Here is a 25351-nt window from a genome sequence, read left to right on the forward strand (position 1 = left end):
AAATATAGAAAATTCTAAAGGGTTCACAAACTTTCAAGCACCACTGTAGACCAAAAACAATCACTTTTTTCTCTGAAGGTTTTGGAGCTCCTCAAACCTTTAATGTCAGGCTGCAAGGCTCTGGGACTAAGATTATTCCTGTTTAGTTAGTAGATGGTTATCATGGAAAGGAATACGAAACATGACAATGCTGCCACTTTCTGGAGATTGAAATCATAGACAAAATATAATTCATATCTCGAGCGAACCATTGGACTGTACTTTGTTGTGCTTTAATGGAAAAAAGATACACAAGGGACCAAGCTTCTAATTCATTTAATATGGTCTTTGTTCCACAAAAATAATACAATGCTTCTCATCCCTGAAATTCACTGTATTTTTTTCCTTCCCCACAACTTAATTTAAGGTCTTAATAGCCTGCATGATGAAATCCATTGGGGAACTCTAGGAGATGGCTTGGCTCGTCAATTATCCAATTGCTTCTCGCCGTTGGGGAGCTTTTCACACTATGTAGGGAAACTCAGATGAAACGTAGCTCCAGAACCGTGCTAAATTAAAGTAATGGTTCAGTGAAAAAAAAAATCGAATTTTACACAATGTTCCCCTTACTGCAAATATAGTTGATCAGTCAAGGTGTATTAGGTGTCCAAAGTTTCCTTTTTTAGTTCTGTCCTGGAGCTCGGAGGATAATGTAGCTAACAAGTAATGGAAGTCGAACTACATGTAAATGGAGGTCTTGGCTGATTAACTTTATTTGGGGTAATGGGGAAAGGAGTACATTTAATTTTTCACCAAACTATATCTTTAAGAAAAGCTCAAGTAAAAAAATAATTGTCTGGCAATGAGGGCTCACCAAATGTTAGCTCAAAGGCTGTTTAATATGTAATCCTAAAACTTCAACTTCGTCCAGAAATTTCCATTAAAAAACAAAACAAAAACAAAACATCTTACACACTTCAGACCAACATTATGCCGAGTTCACTTTGGTCAATAATGTTTGCATAATTATTACTATCATGTATTAGCTACACAGTCAGTGCAAATTACAGTAAGTGCAAAGTGTCATGTTATCTTTGCCTAACCTTTTATAACAAAATATATCAGGATGCTGTAATTTTTTAAAATACCAAATTATTCCACAATACTTCCAGTTATGTCCACAATGATTTCCAAATTTTCATAGAACTTTTGTATGAAGAATGCTGATGATACACAGATATCCCAATTATACCAGCATTGATGGAATAATCCAGAATGCCATTTATATATAATTCACACAGAGAATTTGCTGGAATAAAATATCTACGAAACAATCTATCTGGAACTCAGTATAATGTTAGACTTTAAACATCCAATCAGCTGAAAGGTGTTACGAGGTAAAAGGAAATGGCTGTGAAGGAGGAGTTCATTTGTTCTTGCTGAGAGTCCGTTGTTTCTCAGCGTGTTCGACGATTTTCTCCTCCACGTAAAGCCCTTTGCGCTTCCGCACGGCATTCACGTATTTCAGTGCCTGATTGGCTGAATCTGCCTTTTCTCCAAAATGGAGATATTCTTCTTCAGTAGTGGGCACCCAGAACGGATCACTGGAGATGACCTGAGGAGAACACATTTAAAAAAAAAAAACTCGCTGAGAACATTTGTTGCATAAAACACCTGGAAATATAGGACAGTGGACATGAATTATTTAACAGCATTATTTGTGCATTATCTGATCCCAACATTTTATTTTGGATTTCGAAAATTTCCCACTGTGGGTCAATCCATGAATGCATCAATCCATCCATCACTCCATCAAGCAATCCCTCTATCGACTGATCAATCCATCCATGGATTAGTATATCCCTGTTGAATGCGTGATTCTGACTGGCCAAAAGGTTTACATGAATGCACTTGGTCTAATATGTTATACAACCCCGATTCCAAAAAAGTTGGGACAAAGTACAAATTGTAAATAAAAACGGAATGCAATAATTTACAAATCTCAAAAACTGATATTGTATTCACAATAGAACATAGACAACATATCAAATGTCGAAAGTGAGACATTTTGAAATTTCATGCCAAATATTGGCTCATTTGAAATTTCATGACAGCAACACATCTCAAAAAAGTTGGGATGGGGCAATAAGAGGCTGGAAAAGTTAAAGGTACAAAAAAGGAACAGCTGGAGGACCAAATTGCAACTCATTAGGTCAATTGGCAATAGGTCATTAACATGACTGGGTATAAAAAGAGCATCTTGGAGTGGCAGCGGCTCTCAGAAGTAAAGATGGGAAGAGGATCACCAATCCCCCTAACTCTGCGCCGACAAATAGTGGAGCAATATCAGAAAGGAGTTCGACAGTGTAAAATTGCAAAGAGTTTGAACACATCATCATCTACAGTGCATAATATCATCAAAAGATTCAGAGAATCTGGAAGAATCTCTGTGCGTAAGGGTCAAGGCCGGAAAACCATACTGGGTGCCCGTGATCTTCGGGCCCTTAGATGGCATTGCATCACATACAGGCATGCTTCTGTATTGGAAATCACAAAATGGGCTCAGGAATATTTCCAGAGAACATTATCCGTGAACACAATTCACCGTGCCATCCACCGTTGCCAGCTAAAACTCTATAGTTCAAAGAAGAAGCCGTATCTAAACATGATCCAGAAGCGCAGACGTCTTCTCTAGGCCAAGGCTCATTTAAAATGGACTGTGGCAAAGTGGAAAACTGTTCTGTGGTCAGACGAATCAAAATTTGAAGTTCTTTATGGAAATCAGGGACGCCGTGTCATTCGGACTAAAGAGGAGAAGGACGACCCAAGTTGTTCTCAGCGCTCAGTTCAGAAGCCTGCATCTGATGGTATGGGGTTGCATTAGTGCGTGTGGCATGGGCAGCTTACACATCTGGAAAGACACCATCAATGCTGAAAGGTATATCCAGGTTCTAGAGCAACATATGCTCCCATCCAGACGACGTCTCTTTCAGGGAAGACCTTGCATTTTCCAACATGACAATGCCAAACCACATACTGCATCAATTACAGCATCATGGCTGTGTAGAAGAAGGGTCCGGGTACTGAACTGGCCAGCCTGCAGTCCAGATCTTTCACCCATAGAAAACATTTGGCGCATCATAAAACGGAAGATACGACAAAAAAGACCTAAGACAGTTGAGCAACTAGAATCCTACATTAGACAAGAATGGGTTAACATTCCTATCCCTAAACTTGAGCAACTTGTCTCCTCAGTCCCCAGACGTTTACAGACTGTTGTAAAGAGAAAAGGGGATGTCTCACAGTGGTAAACATGGCCTTGTCCCAACTTTTTTGAGATGTGGTGTTGTCATGAAATTTAAAATCACCTAATTTTTCTCTTTAAATGATACATTTTCTCAGTTTAAACATTTGATATGTCATCTATGTTCTATTCTGAATAAAATATGGAATTTTGAAACTTCCACATCATTGCACTCCGTTTTTATTTACAATTTGTACTTTGTCCCAACTTTTTTGGAATCGGGGTTGTAGTTTCTATAGCAGCAACTCATTCACAGGGACTTGTATGTTGGACACTCAACATAAACAGATTAAAAAAAACATTGTCAGTTGTCAATACGGTACAGTTTTCTGTGAAGAGAGGTTTTATTTCGCATTTATGGAAGGAGTCTCCAGTGTCAGTGTTTCGTAAAAGTTGGAGATAAACCTGGAACTATAAGTCTTCCAACAAGAAAGTCTTCAAAATGGCAGGCTTTTCATTTTCTCTATCACAGGAAGAGCTGCGTTTTGTTTTTTTGTCTTATTAACATCAAAGAAGAGGGAAAAAACAGGCTGGTGAGGGAACAACTGTTTATAGGTGCAGTAACATAAGTGATAAAACAACTAACTTGTTCAGTTCCACAATGCTAAATGAATAAAAAGGATGATGTGCGATTCTGTAATTAATAATAATAAAAAAAGTAATCACTGGCAAATTGCTGTAGATAGAGGAATAACACAATTCAATGCATGCTATAATTAGGAAATAATTAACTTTAGGGTTGATTATTTTCCTAGAATAGTATGCTCCACTGGGTCATAGTCCTTATTGGTGAGATGATCACCTGGCTGTTTTCATTTAAGTTAACGTAAGAGGAAATAAACATTTATTAATCCTTCATGGGGAAATAAAGGTAAATTGCAGCAGCTTGGCAGTAAGAATATGTCTGAAGGTAGGTAAATAAATAACAGTAGTACTGTCAGTATGACAACAACCGAAAAATAATGATTACAGCATGATGTGTACTGCAGTAAATAGATGCATCAGAAATTGTGCGAAAATACTGGTGCAGGATCTGAGAAAACTATCCTCATGCAAAAACACAGCAGCATGAAATATACACTCTCAGAAAATAAAGTACATTATTGTACCTTTAGGAGTACAATGGCTTGTTACTGGAGCAGGACCCTCTAAGGTACTTATTTATACCCTTTATATACTGCTTGGGAACATATGTGTACCTTTTTGACCCTAAAAAGGTACACATATGCCCCTTTTCCACCAAAGCAGTTCCAGGGCTGGTTCGGGGCCAGTGCTTAGTTTGGAACCGGGTTTTCTGTTTCCACTGACAAAGAACTGGCTCTGGGTCCAGAAAAAACGGTTCCAGGCTAGCACCAACTCTCTGCTGGGCCAGAGGAAAGAACCGCTTACGTCAGTGTGGGGGGTGGGACAGAGTTGTTAAGATCAACAACAATTGCAAGACCACGAAAGGTCGCCATTTTTAAGCAACAAGAAGCAGCAGCTGTACAAACGCGAAGTCATCTAAGTTGTTGTTGTTGCTGCTGCTGCTTCTTCTCCGTGTTGTTGTTGCTTCGATGTTCGCGCCAAGGTTTATGCAAACGCAGCGACGTAACTGACGTATACAGCGACGTAACTGACGTATACAGCGACGTAATGACGTGGCTTCCCTTAGCACCGCGAGCTATGGAAAAGCACACTGGTTCTCAGCTGGCTCACAAGTTGAACGAGTTGTGAACCAGCACTGGCCCCGAACCAGCCCTGGAACTGATTTGGTGGAAAAGGGGTAATAGTTACCTTGAGGTCCAATAATGAGCCCTAAGGGGTACCTTAGTGTAAACTGTACCTTAGAGGACAGAAAAGGACTCAGATACCCCTTTTCCACCAAATCAGTTCCAGGGCTGGTTCGGGGCCGGTGCTGGTTCACAACTCGTTCAACTTGCGAGCCAGCTGAGAACCAGTTTGCTTTTCCATAGCTTGCGGTGCTAACAAGACACGTCATTACGTCACTGTATACGTCAGTTATGTTGCTACGTTTGCATAAACCTTGGCGCGAATATTGAAGCAAAAACAACACGGAAGACGCAGCAGCAGCAGCAGCAACACCACCACCACCACTAACGGATGACTTCGCGTTTGTACAGCTGCTGCTTCTCATCGCTTAAAAATGGCGATCTTTCGCGGTCTTGTTACTGTTGTTGGTCTTAACAACTCCCTCTGGCCCAGCAGAGAGTTGGTGCTAGCCTGGAACCGGTTTTTCTGGCCCCAGAGCCAGTTCTTTGTCAGTGGAAACAGAAAACCCGGTTCCAAACTAAGCACTGGCCCCGAACCAGCCCTGGAACTGCTTTGGTGGAAAAGGGGCAAGATTGTACCCCTATTTCTGACAGTGCAGTAATACCAGTAAGATGAGTATAGATTTAATCAGCAATAATTAGACAGATGCTGATAATCTGTTAAGACTATATATTGCAATATTTTATCATCATAGTTGCAAGTGATAGTTTTGGATAATTATAAAATATATACATAAAAAAAACCCCACACAATTTTCTATCAACACATGCCTGAGAATAATGCTTGTTATAGATGGGGCTCATTATTTAACAGCTGTGAACTGAGTGCCTGAGAATCTTGAATCTCTCGCAAACTTGTTGGCACAGAAGTGAAATTACACTCCAGGAAACTAATCAAAAGTTTTAAGTTGGAAATCGTTAAAAAAAAAAAAAAAAAAAAACCTCCAAACATTGCCAATAAAACTCAGCCAGCCTGAGATGAAACTGTAACTACTTACAGTTCAGCAAAAGATAATGGAGTAGAAAGCCAAAATAAATGAAAGGCCATTTTGCCCTAAATAAGCACAAGGATAAGGGGGGGAAGGTTTTGTACAGTTAATAAAGTTGTTGTAATCAGTTACTTGACATCAGTGTAATGCTGGAACAACACTCCAGGGTCGAAATGAAAGCTCGACGGGGATTGTCTCGTTGCGATAACCACACCGAGACACCACTGAACATTATTACTGCGGCCTCCGTGCTGCTCGTGTGGGCTTTAAATCAACACCCAGACGAATGCATGTGTCATCAGTTACTGATTTACCATTAAAACAGATGAAAACATAACATTTGTTTAGTAAAATATTCTGTAAAAACAACTGGAATAATACTTATATTTAATCTTCTCTGGTAATATTTATCTCATCTAAATCTTTTTTATTTTTATTTATTTTTTGCTGTGCTGTTATGAGAGCAAAGTATAAATGCTGTTATTTTAAACAGTGTTTTCAAAACCTTATTGCCTTCGATGTTATAGAAATGATACTGTGCATAATGTCCGAATGTAAGTCTCTCATTTATTATTCAGTTTAAGTCTCTCTATTGTCAAGAAAGCAGTCTGACAGAATGCTCATTATGGAGAGCACTGCATATACGCGTGCGCGCACACACACACACACACACGTGCACAAAGACACAGCCAGTAGCAGGTGCCATGGGTATGACGCAATGATTGCAGCTACACACACACAATGACCTCATGCTCTGAAAATAGACAGGAGGTACAATTACTGTATGAGTCCGGCAGAGGCCTTGACAAACACACACACGAGCACACACCTGGTCCTGGGAGCTCTTTTACCGCAGCACAGATGGCACCAACAGCCCCATTTACGCCCTCGACCACAAGCGCCAGCATCTGCCACCCGACCTCTCTGGAGAACAGTGAGGATGAGGAGGACGTTTGTTTCTGTGCATGTGAGGTGAACATCCCTGACTTAAGTGAATGGTTTCCAGTCCTGTCCCTCTCTTTCCGTTTCTCTATTACTCTGTCTTTATATCTCCAGAAGTCCCTAACAGTCCATTCAGTTAATTCTAATTCATATTCCTATCTATTGTACCTCACTCAGTTCTACTCTATTCCATCCTCTTCTTAATCAGTAGATGAAATTTTACCCTATTCTGTTTTCTCCTACTCCGTTCCATTCCATCATATACCTCACATCACTCCTGTCCCATCCTACCGTTCCATGGCATTTAACTCATTCCGATCCATTTCTTTCACCACGTGCCTTTCCACACTCTCCCATTCCAAGTTATTCTCTGACAGCCTACTCCATTTCAGTTAATTCCATTCTAATCGACCCAAATCCACTTTGTGATTCCACTGCGTTTTATTCTATTCTATACCAATTTACTCTATTCCATTCTACTCCATTTTAGCTTTTTCTATTCTATTCCATTCCAGTTTATTCTATTCCAATTTGCGCTATTCGATTCTACTCCATTCCAGATTATTTGACTCCATTCTCGTTTATTCTATTCTATTAATTTATTCTATTCCATATTTTTTGCATTCCAGTTTATTCTATTCCATTCTACTTTATTTCATTCCAATTATAATATTCCATTCAAAGTTTATCCCATTCCAATTTATGCTATTCCATTCTCCTCCATTTCAATTTATTCTGTTCAATTCTACTGCACTCCAGTTTATTCTATTCTACTGTTCCAATTTATTCTCTTCCATTCTACTCCATTCTTGTTTATTACACTGCATTCCAGCTCATTCTATTCTATACCAATATGCTCCATTTCATCCTAATCCATTCTAGTTTATTCCATTCCTGTTTATTCTACACTGTTTAATTCTGTTCAGACTTGTATACCCAAATAAGCTGGCACTTCTGTGTATTCCACTGCACCCCATTCCCTTTCGTTCTTTTCCACCCCAATCCACCTAATTTACTCCCAGGCTAATCAACATTCATGTTCACAAATACTTTGAAATTAGTTTTAGTCCTCTGATGAAAATACATATTTTAACCACTTGGTTATTATTAGTTTGAGGTTTTGTGGCTACTGCCTCATATCGAGGCTGTAGTCAGTCTGTCATCGTGTTGTTGTAAGAATGTAAGAATGAGTGTAACAGTTGCGCACTGCGCATACAGGTGTTCCTATTAAAATGACTGGTGAATGTATACAATTCGGTTCACCATTCGAAATAAATGGACGAGACTACAGAAATCACCTTCAGACATGTTTATGCTTATTACCGAGGGAAAGTGTGTTCCTATTTTAAAATATACTCCAGGTTGCCCCCCTTTCCTCGCCTTCTTCGGCCAGTGGTCCCATGTGTGATGGAGATGTGATGTGCTTCCGAGTTATTACAGGAAGTTGTCGAAGAGAGTATTGAGACCACTGAGCTCTAGCGCCGGGCCTTTTCCGGGAAATAAGAGTTTGGGTCATGGTGACAGCGTGCGTGTGTCAGCCTCGGTTCGGAGGTTTCAGTTTCGAAAACTGTAAGAGGTAAGAGTCGAATAATATACAGTATTGGTATATTTTACTTCTGTGATTTTTAAATTGTTCATTTTTGGATTACGCTTCATTTTTGTGGCAACTGCTTCATAGAGTAAATACAGTTAGGTCCATATATATTTGGACACTGACACAAATTTTGTTTTTTTACCTGTTTACTGAAACATATTCAAGTTATAGTTATATAATGGACATGGACATAAAGTCCAGACTTTCAGCTTTCATTTGAGGGTATCCACATTAAAATTGGATGAAGGGTTTAGGAGTTTCAGCTCCTTAACATGTGCCACCCTGTTTTTAAAGGGAACAAAAGTAATTGGACAATTAACTCCAAGGCTATTACATGGGCAGGTGTGGGCAATTCCTTCGTTATGTCATTCTCAATTAAGCAGATAAAAGGCCTGGAGTTGATTTGAGGTGTGATGCTTGCATTTGGAAGATTTTGCTGTGAAGAAAACATGCGGTCAAAGGAGCTCTCCATGCAGGTGAAACAAGCCATCCTTAAGCTGCGAAAACAGAAAAAAAAAATCAGAGAAATTGCTACAATATTAGGAGTGGCAAAATCTACAGTTTGGTACATCCTGAGCAAGAAAGAAAGAAAGCACTGGTGAACTCATCAATGCAAAAAGACCTGGACGCCCACAGAAGACAACAGTGGTGGATGATCGCATAATAATTTCCATGGTGAAGAGAAACCCCTTCACAACAGCCAACCAAGTGAACAACACTCTCCAGGAGGTAGGCCTATCAATATCCAAATCTACCATAAAGAGAAGACTGCATGAAAGTAAATACAGAGGGTTCACTGCACGGTGCAAGCCACTCATAAGCCTCAAGAATAAAAAGGCTAGATTGGACTTTGCTAAAAAACATCTAAAAAAGCCAGCACAGTTCTGCAAGAACATTCTTTCGACAGATGAAATCAAGATCAACCTCTACCAGAATGATAGAAAGAAAAATGTATGGCGAAGGCGTGGTACAGCTCATGATCCAAAGCATACCACATCATCTGTAAAACACGGTGGAGATAGTGTGATGGCTTGGGCATGCATGGCTGCCAGTGGCACTGGGTCACTAGTGTTTATTGATGATGTGACACAGGACAGAAGCAGCCGGATGAATTCTGAGGTATTCAGAGACATACTGTGTGCTCAAATCCAGCCAAACTGATTGGTCGGCGTTTCATAATACAGATGGACAATGACCCAAAACATAAAGCCAAAGCAACCCAGGAGTTTATTAAAGCAAAGAAGTGGAATATTCTTGAATGGCCAAGTCAGTCACCTGATCTCAACCCAATTGAGCATGCATTTCACTTGTTAAAGACTAAACTTCAGACAGAAAGGCCCACAAACAAACAGCAACTGAAAACCGCTGCAGTAAAGGCCTGGCAGAGCATTAAAAAGGAGGAAACACAGCGTCTGGTGATGTCCATGAGTTCAAGACTTCAGGCAGTCATTGCCAACAAAGGGTTTTCAACCAAGTATTAGAAATGAACATTTTATTTACAATTATTTAATTCGTCCAATTACTTTTGAGCCCCTGAAATGAAGGGATTGTGTTTAAAAAATGCTTTAGTTCCTCACATTTTTATGCAATCATTTTGTTCAACCCACTGAATTAAAGCTGAAAGTCTGAACTTCAACTGCATCTGAATTGTTTTGTTCAAAATTCATTGTGGTAATGTACAGAACCAAAATTAGAAAAATGTTGCCTCTGTCCAAATATTTATGGACCTAACTGTATATATGCTATATTTACTGTATGGACATGGGATCAGAAAACAATTTTATTTATAAGCAGTAGCCACATGTACCCACATAGGGTACCTTTTTAAAAATGTGACAGCAATTTTACTCAATTTGAATTGAACCATTCTAGAAGTTTTAACTTCTTAACCGTAATGCAAGAATTTCTTTATAAAGCCACCTGGAAATAAAGCTTTACTCCTTTTCCCTTCTTTGATGCGCTTTGGCTGACGAAAGCTCTGCAGTGGCTAAAACTCGACCAGCTCTTTCATAAAGAAGTGACTGAATAGAATAACGTTATTGTAACATGTTTTATTACAAGAATATACACGTCATGTACGTCAATTCATTTCAGCGACTGTTCATAAGGTATGCTAATTCCAAGTAGCTACTTCTATATCAGCCGAGCAAAACAGACATTACAGAAAGCAGGTTTATCAAGGGGATAAAACATTTCATTACAAAACTGGGTGAGCAATCAGCATGAATACACATATCATCGGGGTTTCCCTCTTGCCGCGCCTCTTCTGTGCATTCGAGTGTATAGTTTTGTATATTCTCCTTTTCAAAGGGAAAACGGTTCACTTAAGTCCAATCGACTGATTCTGACATTTCTGTATCGATTTTATTTGTTGAGGAAAATATCATTACATTCTGGCACATATTTTGAGTGGAAGGGTGAATTATTATTTAGTCATTATCTGGAGCTTGACATGTGAAAAGGTCATTCACAAACATTTTGTTTTAGTGTTCAACAAAATTAACAAATGTATTCAGTTGGACTTTATTCCCTTCCTTCCTCTTCGTTCCCTCTGAGAGGTTTTGTTTTGCTCACAGCCCTGCACACTGAGCTGCTTTAGTCTCATACACAGTTGATCAACTGTGGAACACAGTGCACAGTGTTGAGGTGCAAATGTATGTGCACATACAGAGAGAGAGAGAGAGACAGAGAGAGAGAGAGAGAGAGAGAGAGATTCTTTAAAAATAAAAGGAAAAAACTGAGAATTTTTCCCTTTTAACTGTTCCAAACCCAAATAAGTTGAAATCATATAAGTTGAAAGTCTTTTTCTCCCTGTAAAACTTGTGTGCAGTGTAACAGAGAATCAGTGAGCACATTACAGTGTACTAAAGAGTCATCTACGCTCTCATTATAGCTGCTCGTCTCTTCATAATTACAGAATAGTGGTGACAATGGATAATGAATGGGAGTCAAACCAAACAGAAGATTTAATGAACCCTCAGATTGTGACAGTGCTGTGCTCTGTGTGTGTGTGTGTGTGTGTGTGAGAGAGAGAGGGAAAGAAACAAGCAGGGCTTTTGTGTGTGTGTGTGTGTGTGTGTGTGTGTGTGTGTGTGTGTGTGTGTGTGTGTGTGTGTGTGTGTGTGTGTGTGTGAGAGAGTGAGTGAGTGAGAGAGAGAGAGAAACAAGCAGGGCTGAGTGACACCAATTGTGTGTCATGACCACATGACAGTCTAGTGTCAGCATAGAGCTACACTAACTGCATTTCATCTGGTACGGTACACACACACACACACACACACACACACACACACACAAAACCCAGCCCTGATGCCTCATAAATAATTAGATTAGGTGACCTGGACTGCTCAAGCTACGTCTATGGCCAGCAGTCCGGTGTGTGTGTGTGTTTTTTCTTCACGCCAGGGGCAGAAGACACTTGGCAGACAGACTGAGACTGTGGCATATGTGCCTAATGACCTCGCAAGACAGCAGGATGAGCCGTACACACACACATGCTCTGGTTATGACACCTGTCTCTGCTAACGTCAACCCCTGCCAGTTGACCATACACACACACACACACACACAGTCTGACTGAACCTGTGCCTAAAACCTCTCTATGACATGACAGCAGCAAGAGTTAATCACTCCCGTACATACTGCGAAAGGAGAAGTGAAAAAATTCGATCAGCAGCTGAATGTATCGTATGGCCTCCTGGCAAGCAGCAGGACAAGTTTAAATGAAATAATATTTGTTATGGAGCTATTGCCTAATTCGATATATGATGATGCCATGGAATCAGCTACCATATGATCCAGCAGCCTCTGATTGATAGGTGATTATCTGTTCAGAATCTGGAGCAGGCCTACTGCTCATTTGCGAATGATGATGGCGTAGAGGAGGATTATACAAGTGTTCCGGTTAGGGCCGGATCACACTGCTAGTCTATTTACACATCAGTTTAAAATAGTTTTTACACACCAGTTGTCTGTCGATTTTCAATAATAATAGATTTCTAATCAATTATGATCAATAATAATCGATTTCTTATTTAGGAGCGAGTGGGTGAGAGAGAGAGAAAATCGGTGATGAGAAGAATGAAGAGGTGCAGTGTGTTTGACTTTATAAGACTCTTGTTGGTTATAACTCATTCATACACTCGCTCTCTTCAGCCACAGGTCACCCAGGTTTAAATCTGTGTAATGGCTTCACCACACACACACACACCCTTAAACCCTTGTATCAATAATTCTCTTCCATCTCATGCAGATGTTCTCGATAAGCTCTACAGATGTGAGCCTGAGGACTGTTTATGACAAATATTTTTCTCAACAGAAACCCTTTCATCGAAATTAACTTTACACACATGATTACTGATGAACAGTCACAATTACCATAAATACTGCAATTTGGATAAACAAACCACAAGCCAACTTTGGAACATACAGTCAGTGTGTCCCAGGAGCTGGTACGGCTTCTCAGCAAAAGCAAAAAGATCAACTGTGTGTGTGTGTGTGTGTGTGTGTGTGTGTGTGTGTGTGTGTGTGTGTGTGTGTGTGTGTGTAGAAAATCAGATTTAAAGCCAAAACAAAACCGAGGCTCTTCTAACAGTCATTCTTCTCTGCTGCGATGTGACTTTGGAGGAAACCTACATCACTAGTTTGATTTGCCAGTAAATTAGTGGCGTGTGTATTATGCATTATTAGTGATGGTCGTGTTGAATCTCCAATAAATAAATAAAATGATAACGCTGAGAACAGGTGAGCGTGATTAAAAATATATATTAGCCAAATAGTCTAGCAGTTTTATCGCAGTGTTTTGACACTGACTGCATTTGTGGGGAAATGCCATGAGGGCTTTCTAGAAATAGAACTCTGTGCGTGTGTGTGCGGAGATGAGAATCCAGGGAAGACCTTTAAAACAGTGGAAACCAGTAAAGCATGACAGCAGCAGTTTAACTGTAAGAGGAGACCGCACACGCGCACGCATATTTGCACACATACAGTACCAGTCAAAAGTTTGGACATACCTTCTAGTTAAATGGTTTTTCTGTATTTTTATTCATTAAAAGTCACTTCCTGTTTTAAAGTAACGATGGATGTCATTTCTCTTTACAAAATATGGATTGCTGCAGTTGTGGAATCGGCCCATTTACTGTATTTTTATTATTTACTGTTTGATGGTACACACACAAATCACAAAAGCCACAGAAAATACAGCAAACTAGCGAGGACTGAGTTAAACACAGAATTAATTAACCGCTCCTGTGTGTGTGTGTGTTTTCTTCTGATACTCCATTATCCATTTTTAGTGCTTTCATTCATTCATTTATTTATTAACTCTCTTTTCTTACCTTTGGCTTTGATCCGTCATTTCTTTCTTTCCTTTAATTTTTGTCCAGTAATTTATTTTCATAATTGCTTGTTTTATGTGTTCCATTTCATTGCTCTTATTTTCTTTCCTCCTACCTTTTCCTTCATTCATTTACTCTCTCATTGTTTCCCTTCTCTTTTATCCAACCATTAATCCATCCTTCCTTCCTTGATTTTTTTTTCTCCTGTTACACTTTCATTTTTATTTATTTCTTTATCATTGCTAATTTTAATAATTTGTTTCATTTCCTTCCTTCCCTTCCCCCCCATTTCCTGATGCCCTTCCAGCATGCTCCCCACCCCTCTTACCTCCCAGTGAGTGAAGACCAGTTGGGGGCTTGCCAGGCCGCTCGTCCTCTTGCGGATGTCATCAGCGAAACCGAAGCTTTCGGCCACTGGCAGCACGGCTCTGATGATGAACACGTCTGATCCCTCCTTCATTTCCTCATTGAGGACACGACCTTCACGCTTGGAGAGGACACCATACACACGCCCTATCCAAACAATCACACACACACAGTCTTTAATAATGAGTCATGAATGTCATGACTTACTGAAAGCTCATAATATGACATGGGGCAGACACACACACACCATGTAGCTCACTGCACACACACACACACACACACACACACACTCAGTTGGACAAGAATAGGTGGAAGTGTGAGGGGAAGAGCTGTGTGCGGTGTGTTTCACAAAGAAGCCCAGGAGACCGGAGTGTGTTAACAGAGCTCAGCTCAGACAATAATAGCTGCTGACAGACAGTAGAGAGATGTGAGTGACCGCTGACCTCTTCATGCCGGGTCTGAGAGATCACTCAGACATCACTCAGACACTTAACACCCTTCACACCACGGTCTTGTGGATCAGGACGTGACAGAAACATGAGTGACTAAACAAGGGGCCTGAAAATCATCCCACACAAAGCACTTTAAAATCGCACACAGAAGCAACCAATACAAGTGTATTCACTCTGTATCTGTGCAGAGGACACACACACACACACACCACTGAGAACATCTACGCCTGGACAGAGAGAGCGTGCTGATGTTATGAAATTAGAAAATATCCTGCTGCAGGGAAATGCAGATGACATCTATCCACTGATGTCCCTTGTGAGTTTCAAGCATGAGATACATGATTTATGACAACACCGTAAACGCGTGGATTGTTTATTTAATGGGCAAACACTATATTTTGTATTTCTCCTTCTCGCCTTTCTCTTTTAAAAGAAACAAAGTATTATTCAAACTATTTTTGAAACTTTCCTAGGTCACAGTTTTCAGTCACATGACTGGCGCGGAGACCTGGAGGGCAAAAACCCGTCCAACATGGAGGCCAACACTGGACACTTCATAGAACTGCAGCACAGGCCTGTTAGTTTCCATCTGTTCCAAGAAACAGATATTTAGCTCACCTCTCAACAGAAAAAAAATAAAATAAAATAAAATACAAGAACCAACAAGAAGTTTTGGGCACTGGTGACCTCGAGATCGTACCTACCACAGTATTTCAGTCACTAAAAACAGCTAAATCCCTGCCAGAGCTGCACTTTGACAATCAGTGCGTTTACATGCACATAGAGAGAATCGAATTTCTGCCGTTGCTCAACTGAAATCGAAGTTCTAAATGTCATGTATACACCTTAATTCGGCTGAAATTGAACCGAACTTGATTTCTCGGAATCAAGCTACACGACCTAGATTATGCGATTTCTGCCGAGCTACTTAGTGCATGTAAACCCTATTGAGCTACGTATTCGAGCTACTTACTTCAGCACTGCCCCTTCCGGAAGTGACGAGACCACAAGCGGGAAACACAACAGCCTCGGTCAGCATGACAACGAATCATGACAACGGCATGAATCTTTTCTTTTTGTGGCATTGTTTGCACTGTTAAAATTTAGCTCACTTACTGTATCACCAAATACATCTGTACAGCTGTTGCATAGCTGTGAATTGTGTACATAAACAAGTCATTGTATTTGTGTGCGTGTGTGTATGTATATGTCCAACATCTGAAGAATGTCAATAAAAACAAAACAATTGAACTTTTTGTGTGTTTATTAAGACAAGTTAAATTGTAAGCAAAAAAATAATTTTTTTGTAAGCAAAAAATGGACTTTAGAAAATACAATTGTGCAAAATAAGTTGTCTTACAAAACAGTGGTCTGCGCAGGACAGTTTGTAGCCATACAGTCTGTTAGAGCAAGCCTAACAGCTTGAGCACGGAACTGCCAGTGTTGCCAGATTGGGCGGTTTTAAGTGCATTTTGGCGGATTTGAACATGTTTTGGGCTGGAAAACGTCAGCAGTATCTGGCAACACTGCTGATAACTTTGTTTATACTCTTGAATAGCTCTTCTTCATGACGACAACCGGAAGTGTACCAACACGATGGGGCGTGTAGCTCCACCTGTGGCTTGGGTGCACAATGTACCTCACACAATAGCTCGATTTCCTTGTGTGCATGTAGGATTGGATTTCTCTAGCACCCCTGCTGGGACCCTTAGCTCGATTACCGACAGTAGCTCGATTTGGATGTGCATGTAAACGCACTGAATGTCTAAATACTGCTTGTGCAGAATCCGTCCCCTTACGCTACCGCCAGGATGAAAGCTTACAAAAGTACAGACGGCTGTACGCATTTTCACTGTGGATGGGTCGCTAATGCTGCCGTTTGGCACGTGAAGGACAAGAAACCTTTCACTGTTAAAGAAAAGGTGAGTGCAAATTACTAACATTATCTAGCTAAATAATGTTGATCTGTGGGTCGTTAGGTGCAGGGTCACTGTAGTCAGAGTTCTCTGGCAGTAATATTTTCTTCAGGATAACACAATACCTTCTGAGATAAATCATCTCATCTCATTATCTCTAGCCGCTTTATCCTTCTACAGGGTCGCAGGCAAGCTGGAGCCTATCCCAGCTGACTACGGGCGAAAGGCGGGGTACACCCTGGACAAGTCGCCAGGTCATCACAGGGCTGACACATAGACACAGACAACCATTCACACTCACATTCACACCTACGGTCAATTTAGAGTCACCAGTTAACCTAACCTGCATGTCTTTGGACTGTGGGGGAAACCGGAGCACCCGGAGGAAACCCACGCGGACACGGGGAGAACATGCAAACTCCACACAGAAAGGCCCTCGCCGGCCCCAGGGCTCGAACCCAGGACCTTCTTGCTGTGAGGTGACAGCGCTAACCACTACACCACTGTGCCGCCTGAGATAAATCAAATTAAAAAAAATTTTCCCCCAATGTTAGTGCATCCAGTTGAACAACTGCATGGCATTTTCTCTAAACGTCCATCCAGCCATCCATTATCCGTAACCGCTTATCCTCTGCAGGGTCGCAGGAGCCTATCCCAGCTGACTACGGGCGAAAGGCGGGGTACACCCTGGACAAGTCGCCAGATCATCGCAGGGCTGACACACAGAGACAAACAACCATTCACACTCACATTCACACCTACGGTCAATTTAGAGTCACCAGTTAACCTAACCTGCATGTCTTTGGACTGTGGGGGAAACCGGAGCACCCGGAGGAAACCCATGCGGACACGGGGAGAACATGCAAACTCCGCACAGAAAGGCCCTCGCCGGCCACGGGGCTCGAACCCAGACCTTCTTGCTGTGAGACGACGGTGCTAACCACTACACCACCGTGCCGCCCCAAATGGAAAATGTATATTTCATTGAAAATAGTACAAAGACAATATATCAAATGTTGAAACTGAGAAATTTTTTTTGAAAAATATATGCTCACTTTGAATTTGATGTTGGCAACACGTTTCAGAAAAGCTGGGACAGGGACAACAAAAGACTGAAAAAGTTGCGTAATGCTGAAAAAAAAAACTAATTTGGTTAATTGGCAACAGGTCAGTAACATGATTGTTGTATTTATCTGTTGAATTTTCAGATCAGATTGGTCTCGAACAGCTCCAGCAGTCGTTTAGCTGCCAGGCAAAGCACGGGTTTATATTAATATGTCGTTCGAACATGTTGCTCTTTCAGGAGTAAAAACACACAGGATTTGTATTGCAGACATTGAGACTGTATCTACATAAACAGACTGTGTAATTGCTCCTCCAGTGCAGTTTTCAGTATGTGATCAGTGTGTATTACAATTACAGACAGGACTGTCAGAGTGACTCACATCAGCTAAGGAACATCATATTACAGAAAGTATTTTGTAATTTTCCCTTGACTCAATCCTGCTTTCTTCATTTTTAACTAAAAATCCGAAGCACTGTACTGTAGCTAGTTTTAAGAAGACTCACCGCACCTGCACATGAGAACTCTTCTTTCTTTCAATTTTCCTACCTTTCCCTTCTTCCTCACCTCTCATCATTTCAGTCATGAACCGTTTAGGATTTCAATCTGTTAAGATTTTACAAGCAATAAAAATTTGCATATCTTTAAATCTTTTAATCTTGTACAAACCAACTACAAATAAACTCTTCCAGAACGTTTATAATCGTAATTTTCGGATTATTGTATAATCATTTTCGAGCTGTACCAGAGTTGGACCATTAGCTAGCTGGACCAAATTTAGGCAAGTGCAATGCAATGATATTATTATCCCTATATAATATTACGCTGCCATGACGTCCAGTGATGTTTATTCTGATTATTAGACAGTATTTTATTACCAAACCCAACAAATTTTTCCACATTTTACACAGGAGCTCCACGATTTAAAATCGTAGTACACTGGTATGAGTTATCACTCAAAAGTGCATCCATTTCAACTCACATGGGCTTCTTCGCTTTCTGTCGAGATCACTGAAGATTTTGACTTTATTAATGTGAAATAAAAGCCATCAGTGTGTGTTTTACTTAGCTAATATTAGATATGCATATATTTAACATAAATGAAATTAATTATGGATGTAACTGAAAAAGTTCAGGCAAGAATGGTCAAAAATGGCATTTTCATTAAAAAGCAGGAAAACCCAAAAAAGATTACGGTCCTGGTCCCACAACACTGATAACTATACCTATAACTACAACTATGACTATACCTATACCTGAATTTAGTTCCAATCTGAAGCGGTCACATCACAACTATAATCCAGACTATAATATCGCTTGGTCCTGACACTCAGGGAAATAAATGCATGCAACTTAGGAATAGTCATGGAAGTTTTTTCCAAGTAGTACACTACCGTTCAAAAGTTTGGAGTCACCCAGACAATTTTGTGTTTTCCATGAAAAGTCACACTTTTATTTCCCACCATAAGTTGTAAAATGAATAGAAAATATAGTCAAGACATTTTTCTGGCCATTTTGAGCATTTAATCGACCCCACAAATGTGATGCTCCAGAAACTCAGGCCCTGTCCACACGGCAACGGATTCAGGTGAATCTGATAAAATTGTTTATCGTTTCGGCCTGGCGTCCACACGGCACCGGCGTTTTGGGTGCCCCAAAACGAAATCTTTTGAGAACGGGTTCCAGAGTGGAAAGATCTGGCAACGGTGCCGTTGCGAAGTCGTCTGGATGAGTAGAACGGATTTGTTTACGATGACGTCACAACCACGTGCTTCACGCCGGGTAGAAGTGTAACGAACTTGATGCGAGTTGTCAACAAATCCTATAACTTGGTTCATGAAACGCGCTTACAAAATATTTTCACTGTGAATATTTATTGTGTAATGGTGCAAAGTGAGAGAGAGTGAGTTAGGGCAGAGTCAATCCTGCCAGCAAAAATATGGAAAAAAAAGGAGCGATCTCACCTCTTCAGATGTTGGTTTAAGTCCTACAATACATTCCTCAAAAAGGGCGTAGAACAACAAATTAATCCATCAACGTGTAGCATTCAATTTATTCCGGACCATTAAAGACGCCACCTTCCGCGTAGAATCATACGTCATCCTCGCCGCCATATTGGATATGTCAAAGCGGAGAATAAAGGTGCCTCATTCATGTGCTGCGTTTAACTGTACCAACAGGTTTGCCGTCCAAACGAGATCACATGGGATTACCTTTCACAGGTGAGACTGGAAAAATACTTTTCATTGTATTTGGTCATTATAATGTAATTTTACGAACAGATTTTTCTGACTTTGTGGCTAATATGAAGTCTCGTGCATAATAGTTTATGCGCATGCGTCCTTACTTCTTCTATTGTTCTGGTGTCTCCGAAGGGACCGTCTTACAGCGCCCCTAGAGGTGTGGCATGTGTATTGCATCGTTTTCAGCAAGCGTTGCGTTGCCATATGGACCTGATATTTTACTGATCCGTTGCCCATGTGGACGCGATATTTTTTTTAATAACATCTCGTTGCCATTGTCATGTGGATGTAGCCTCAATCTGCTCAAAGGAAGGTCAGTTTTATAGCTTCTCTAAAGAGCTCAACTGTTTTCAGCTGTGCTAACATGATTGTACAAGGGTTTTCTAATCATCCATTAGCCTTCTGAGGCAATGAGCAAACACATTGTACCATTAGAACACTGGAGTGAGAGTTGCTGGAAATGGGCCTCTATACACCTATGGAGATATTGCACCAAAAACCAGACATTTGCAGCTAGAATAGTCATTTACCACATTAGCAATGTATAGAGTGGATTTCTGATTAGTTTAAAGTGATCTTCATTGAAAAGAACAGTGCTTTTCTTTCAAAAATAAGGACATTTCAAAGTGACCCCAAACTTTTGAACGGTAGTGTAGGTCATTATTCCGAGTCCTATCGTACAGCTCGGACTTCAAAACAACCCATGCACACACACTGGTGGTTGATATAATACGGCTAGCTCACGGACCACAGAAATATAATAAAAAAGGATACAAAATACAGAGTGGTTACAGATTTTAATACGGCTGCATCGCGGATGCTAATAATTTACAGATTGGTCACGGATGTCTCCGTATATTACAGATTGGTCACGGATTTCATACGGATGATGCATCACGGATAAAAAAAAAAATTAAGAAGTCTACAACAATTAAATGTTTGGACTGCTGAAGTTCATAATTAAAATACCTTACCTGCATTTATGTGTTTATTAATTTACTATTGATATTTCACAGAAAATATCACATATCTGTGAATAAAAGATCCATATGTTGGATTATATATTTTTTTATTTTCCGTGAACCTGTATTCCGTGACTTCATGATGCAACAAGGATGTAGAAAGATGCCCGGGGAAAACAGCACACGCTCGGACAATGTCACATGTAAACAATTATCCGATTGGTCAGATGTTTTATCGGATCAGATTCAGGCCTGGAAAAAATCGCTCCAGAAGCGATCTCACCGATACGGATAAACCCAGGCCTGGGCTATAGGTATCGTTATCCGTCTGGTGTGACCACCAACCACATAAACTGCAGGGGACCGATTTAGTTATAGTTATCGGTGTTATGGGACGGGGCCCTAAACAGGCCTACAACAAAGTCTTAAATCTAACACTGTAAAAATAATTAAGTAATTGTTAAGAGTGATGATAATTAGAAAGTGATTAATTATGCCGTTTTGGGTTTTTTTTTTAACCTGCTTTTTGCAGATATAAAAAAATAAAAATAAAAAATACAGCATCAACAGTATCTTGCCCATGTGGACATTAGGCAGGCGATTTAGAAACGGATTAAACCGAAAATGCACCGTTATGTTTTTCGTGACTGTTTATTGCACATTACTGCAGAATCCCCTAAATATCCACCATCTAGCTGAGTTTTCGTGATTGCCGCTGCAGCTCCTGACTGCTCAGCTGGTGGTATTATTACGCCTCACCTCCTCTCCTTAATCCTGAAATGGCAGAACGGCTCTTTTCCTGTCTTTTTTTTTTCCCCCCAGACCATCAGTTAGATCATCATTACTTCATCTATCGTTATATATTAAAATGGAAAATTGCAAGCAGGGAAAAATCAATACTGCACAAGCCTAGCCAGAGCTGTACCATTACATAGCTAACTATAGTTTTGATGAGATGCAGAAACCTTGACGAAATGGAGCAAAATATAGAAAAGTGCACAGTGAATCGGTTATATAACTCTACTAAGAGTAGAACACGCCATCACCCTGGATTTAAACACGAACGAAAATGAAGCCACTAGTCACACTCCAATAACACATTTACACCAGTGAGGCGTAGGTGCATTGCTAAAGTTCTAACGACGACACAGATCATAGCCTAAAACCTTGCTGCAATTCAAGGATGAACCGTTCCGTGTCTACAACTGAGGAGATACGACTGAATCTTTGATACTGTGCACTAATGTTCAAAGAGGCATTGTGGTTTTTGTTGAATTATTAATTCACGTCATGTAATTATTATTAATGTCACCTTTCGCACATGGGGTTAAAGTTGCTCTAAGGGTAGGGGTTCTCTTAGGGCAGGATCAGCTCCTTTTTCACTCAGCAGACAAACCCTGCCTTTGTTCATGGACCTGGTGCTCTGACATCACCTCATCTGAACATGACTGACTCACAGCAGCTTCCAATTATGGAGCAGGGAGCACGGTTTCCTGTGTGTATGACATGCGATTTCCTCCCGAAAGACCTCGCGAAGCAATGTGGGTTTGGAAACATTTTACAAACATGATTGATTAACCATCATGGGAGGATGGATGAAAAGGATAAAAAAAAAAAAAAAATTGAAAAAGAGGACAGAAAATCAAATAAAACTGATCTACGGTTAGTGTGTACTGTGTAGTTATAAATATTGCTATAGAAGGGCAAAACATAAGTACTACAATTTTTAGGTGAGTTATGACAGAAAATAAGTTTTATCTTGCGATAACGTGGCCAGGTTTTACTTCGTCATCTTCCTAATAAACATCTGCGTGGACACCTGATTAACTAAAGATTTTGTGTGTTTAAATGAGCACAAAATGATCGCAGAAAAAAAATGAATGCATAAATAATAACATCCAAAATGGCACCTTATAAATGAGAAAGACCGCGAGTTGGCCTAGTGGTTAGCGTGTCCGCCTCTCGATCGGGAGATCGCGAGTTCTACTCACGGCCAGGTCATACCGTACCAAAGACCATCATAAAAATGGTACCTACTGCCGTCTGGCAAGGCATGCTGCAATACAGATGCACTCTCGCGGTTACCAGAGGACTAGCCCCCCACTGTAACCCTAGCTATGTAATAGGCGAGAGGCCGAGGGCTACGGAAACGGAGACCGGCGCCGCCCTATGCACCACATGGTGCGGGAAGGACTTTGATTTGATAAATGAGGAAGAAAAAAAAAAAAACATTTGTACTTTTGCCTAAACAAACAAACAAAAAAAAAACATGGAGCAATTTCTAGAATATTTTAAATACACAATAAAAGTCACCACGAATAGCAACCGAAGGCCAGGTATTAAGTTTGTCAAAGTCCATTCGAAGAACCAATAAAGCTACTATTTTAATAATTTTATCAAAATTGTCTAAAAATAATGAGCTTCTGTCTTAATGATATTACGACTTGATATTCCTGTGGTAAAATTGGCTTTGTTATTCGATATTAGCTGCATGTCAGCTCAGCAATGCTACATGGCAGTAAAATGAAGTCAGCTGATGACCTGAATGTACTGAATGACCAGATTATCCTATCGATTAATTTCCCCCCCCCCGATGGCACCGGCATATTCCAGGATGACAATACCATGAATCGTCGTACTCAAATTGTGAAAAAAAAGTGTCTCAGGGAGCACGAGGCATCCTTTTGACACATGAACTGACCTTCACCCTATTGAAAGTCTTTGGGATGTGCTAGAGAAGACTTTACAGAGTGGATTGACTCTGCTGTTGTCAATACAATATCTCGGCGAAAATGTATCACAACTCTGGATGGAAATGAATGACGCTGCATAAGGTTGTTGAAACAATGACATGGTGAATGAGCGCCATAATCACAGCTCAAGGCAGTCCAATGAAATACGAATGTGTGCGACTTTTTTTTTTTTTTTGGCCAGGCAGTATAAATGCTTGTGCATGCTTACCATTTAATTTTTTATTGTTGGGTAAGCAAACAACGATCCATTGGGCAAAATAAATACACACTATTCAATTTTCATGATTAACATGGTAGATTTTGTTCAGTTCAAAGACATTCTACACAGGTCAAAATACTGTTCTGGGTGTTTAATCTGCTGCATGTTGTTCTATTGAACCTTACTTCTGTCCAAATAACTACACTATGTATTTTTTTTTTTAAAGGTATTTAGTCTGGTTAATTAAAACTTGAGTTTTTGCGTCGAACTAGGATCTTGGACTAGGACGATCAAAGCGAATCTGTCACTTATGACAAGTTATACCTATTATATTACATTACATTACAGGCATTTAGCAGACGCTCTTATCCAAAGCGACATACAACATACCCAGAGCAGCCTGGGGAGCAGTTAAGGGTTCGGTGCCTTGCTCAAGGGCACTTCGACCATTCCTGCTGGTCCAGGGAATCAAACCAGCGACCTTTTGATCCCAAAGCTGCTTCTCTAATCATAGCCTAATGGGAAAGAAGGAAAGTTACTTTCCTTCAAATACAAATGTAGCAAGGGAAAGCATGATCCAAACAAGAGTATGAAAAACCCTGCTTTTTGACATTTCACCTCTCTTACCATAAATACACATGGAAGTTGCGTTGCTGCAATGTATCCCTTAGACACAGCAAACATGAGATCGAAAGCACATGTGCTGGAACACAATATGGAGTATTATAACATTCCAACATATGGATGATGTTACACAATGCAAAAAAGTATGATTAAAAAAAAAACAAAACTATTCTTAAGATCAATTCTTTAGCTATGCTTGTGGTGAAAGCCAATGCTTTTAATGTGGCTGGTGGCAATTAAGTGACAGTGAGGACACATGATGTTTCATCCAGAACAAAGTGATTTAATTTGACTTGAAGTGTAATGTTTTAATGCATTACATTATGTGTAATATTTAAATGCTTTAATGTGTTATGTTTTAAAGTGTAATGTTTTCTACTGGAGCTGTACTTTTGCTAATTTGCACCTGAAGTAAGGGTGGCATGGTGGTGTAGTGGTTAGCGCTGTCGCCTCACAGCAAGAAGGTTCTGGGTTCGAGCCCAGTGGCTGACGGGGGCCTTTCTGTGTGGAGTTTGCATGTTCTCCCCGTGTCCGTGTGCGTTTCCTCCAAATGCGCCGGTTTCCCCCACAGTCCAAAGACATGCAGGTTAGGCTAACTGGCCACTCTAAATTGTCTATAGGTGTAAATGTGTAGTAGAAGGCAATGGGAAACCACTACTGTAATTCTTCCCTAGAAACTTTGATGGCTGAAGCTGTCAGAACGGACCTGCTATCAGGCAGAACCCTAAAGACGACAACCTGTAGTAACTGTAAACGAGTGCTCTGAGAGCACAATATCCCTTGCTGGCAACTAGGCCATAACTCTGGTAAAATGCAACTGAATTGAATGAAATTGCAATGTGTGTATTACCGACATAAAG

The 25351-nt window shown here is 40.3% G+C and overlaps 1 protein-coding gene across 3 annotated transcripts in view; it reads right to left on the reverse strand.

Annotated features, from left to right (window-relative positions):
• Window positions 1–299: 299 nt before the first annotated feature.
• Window positions 300–25351, reverse strand: part of efl1 (elongation factor like GTPase 1) — a 343260-nt gene continuing 318208 nt past the window's right edge. For all 3 annotated transcript variants that reach the window (XM_060941122.1, XM_060941123.1, XM_060941121.1), the window contains 2 exons: window positions 14242–14426; window positions 300–1594 (listed from right to left, as the gene is read on the reverse strand). In XM_060941122.1, the coding sequence (XP_060797105.1) occupies window positions 1406–1594; window positions 14242–14426 (374 nt within the window). In that variant the 3' untranslated portion in view covers window positions 300–1405. The remainder of the gene's footprint in view (window positions 1595–14241; window positions 14427–25351) is intronic.

This window comes from Neoarius graeffei, chromosome 15, assembly GCF_027579695.1.
Source record: "Neoarius graeffei isolate fNeoGra1 chromosome 15, fNeoGra1.pri, whole genome shotgun sequence".
In the NCBI taxonomy this organism is placed as follows: domain Eukaryota; kingdom Metazoa; phylum Chordata; class Actinopteri; order Siluriformes; family Ariidae; genus Neoarius; species Neoarius graeffei.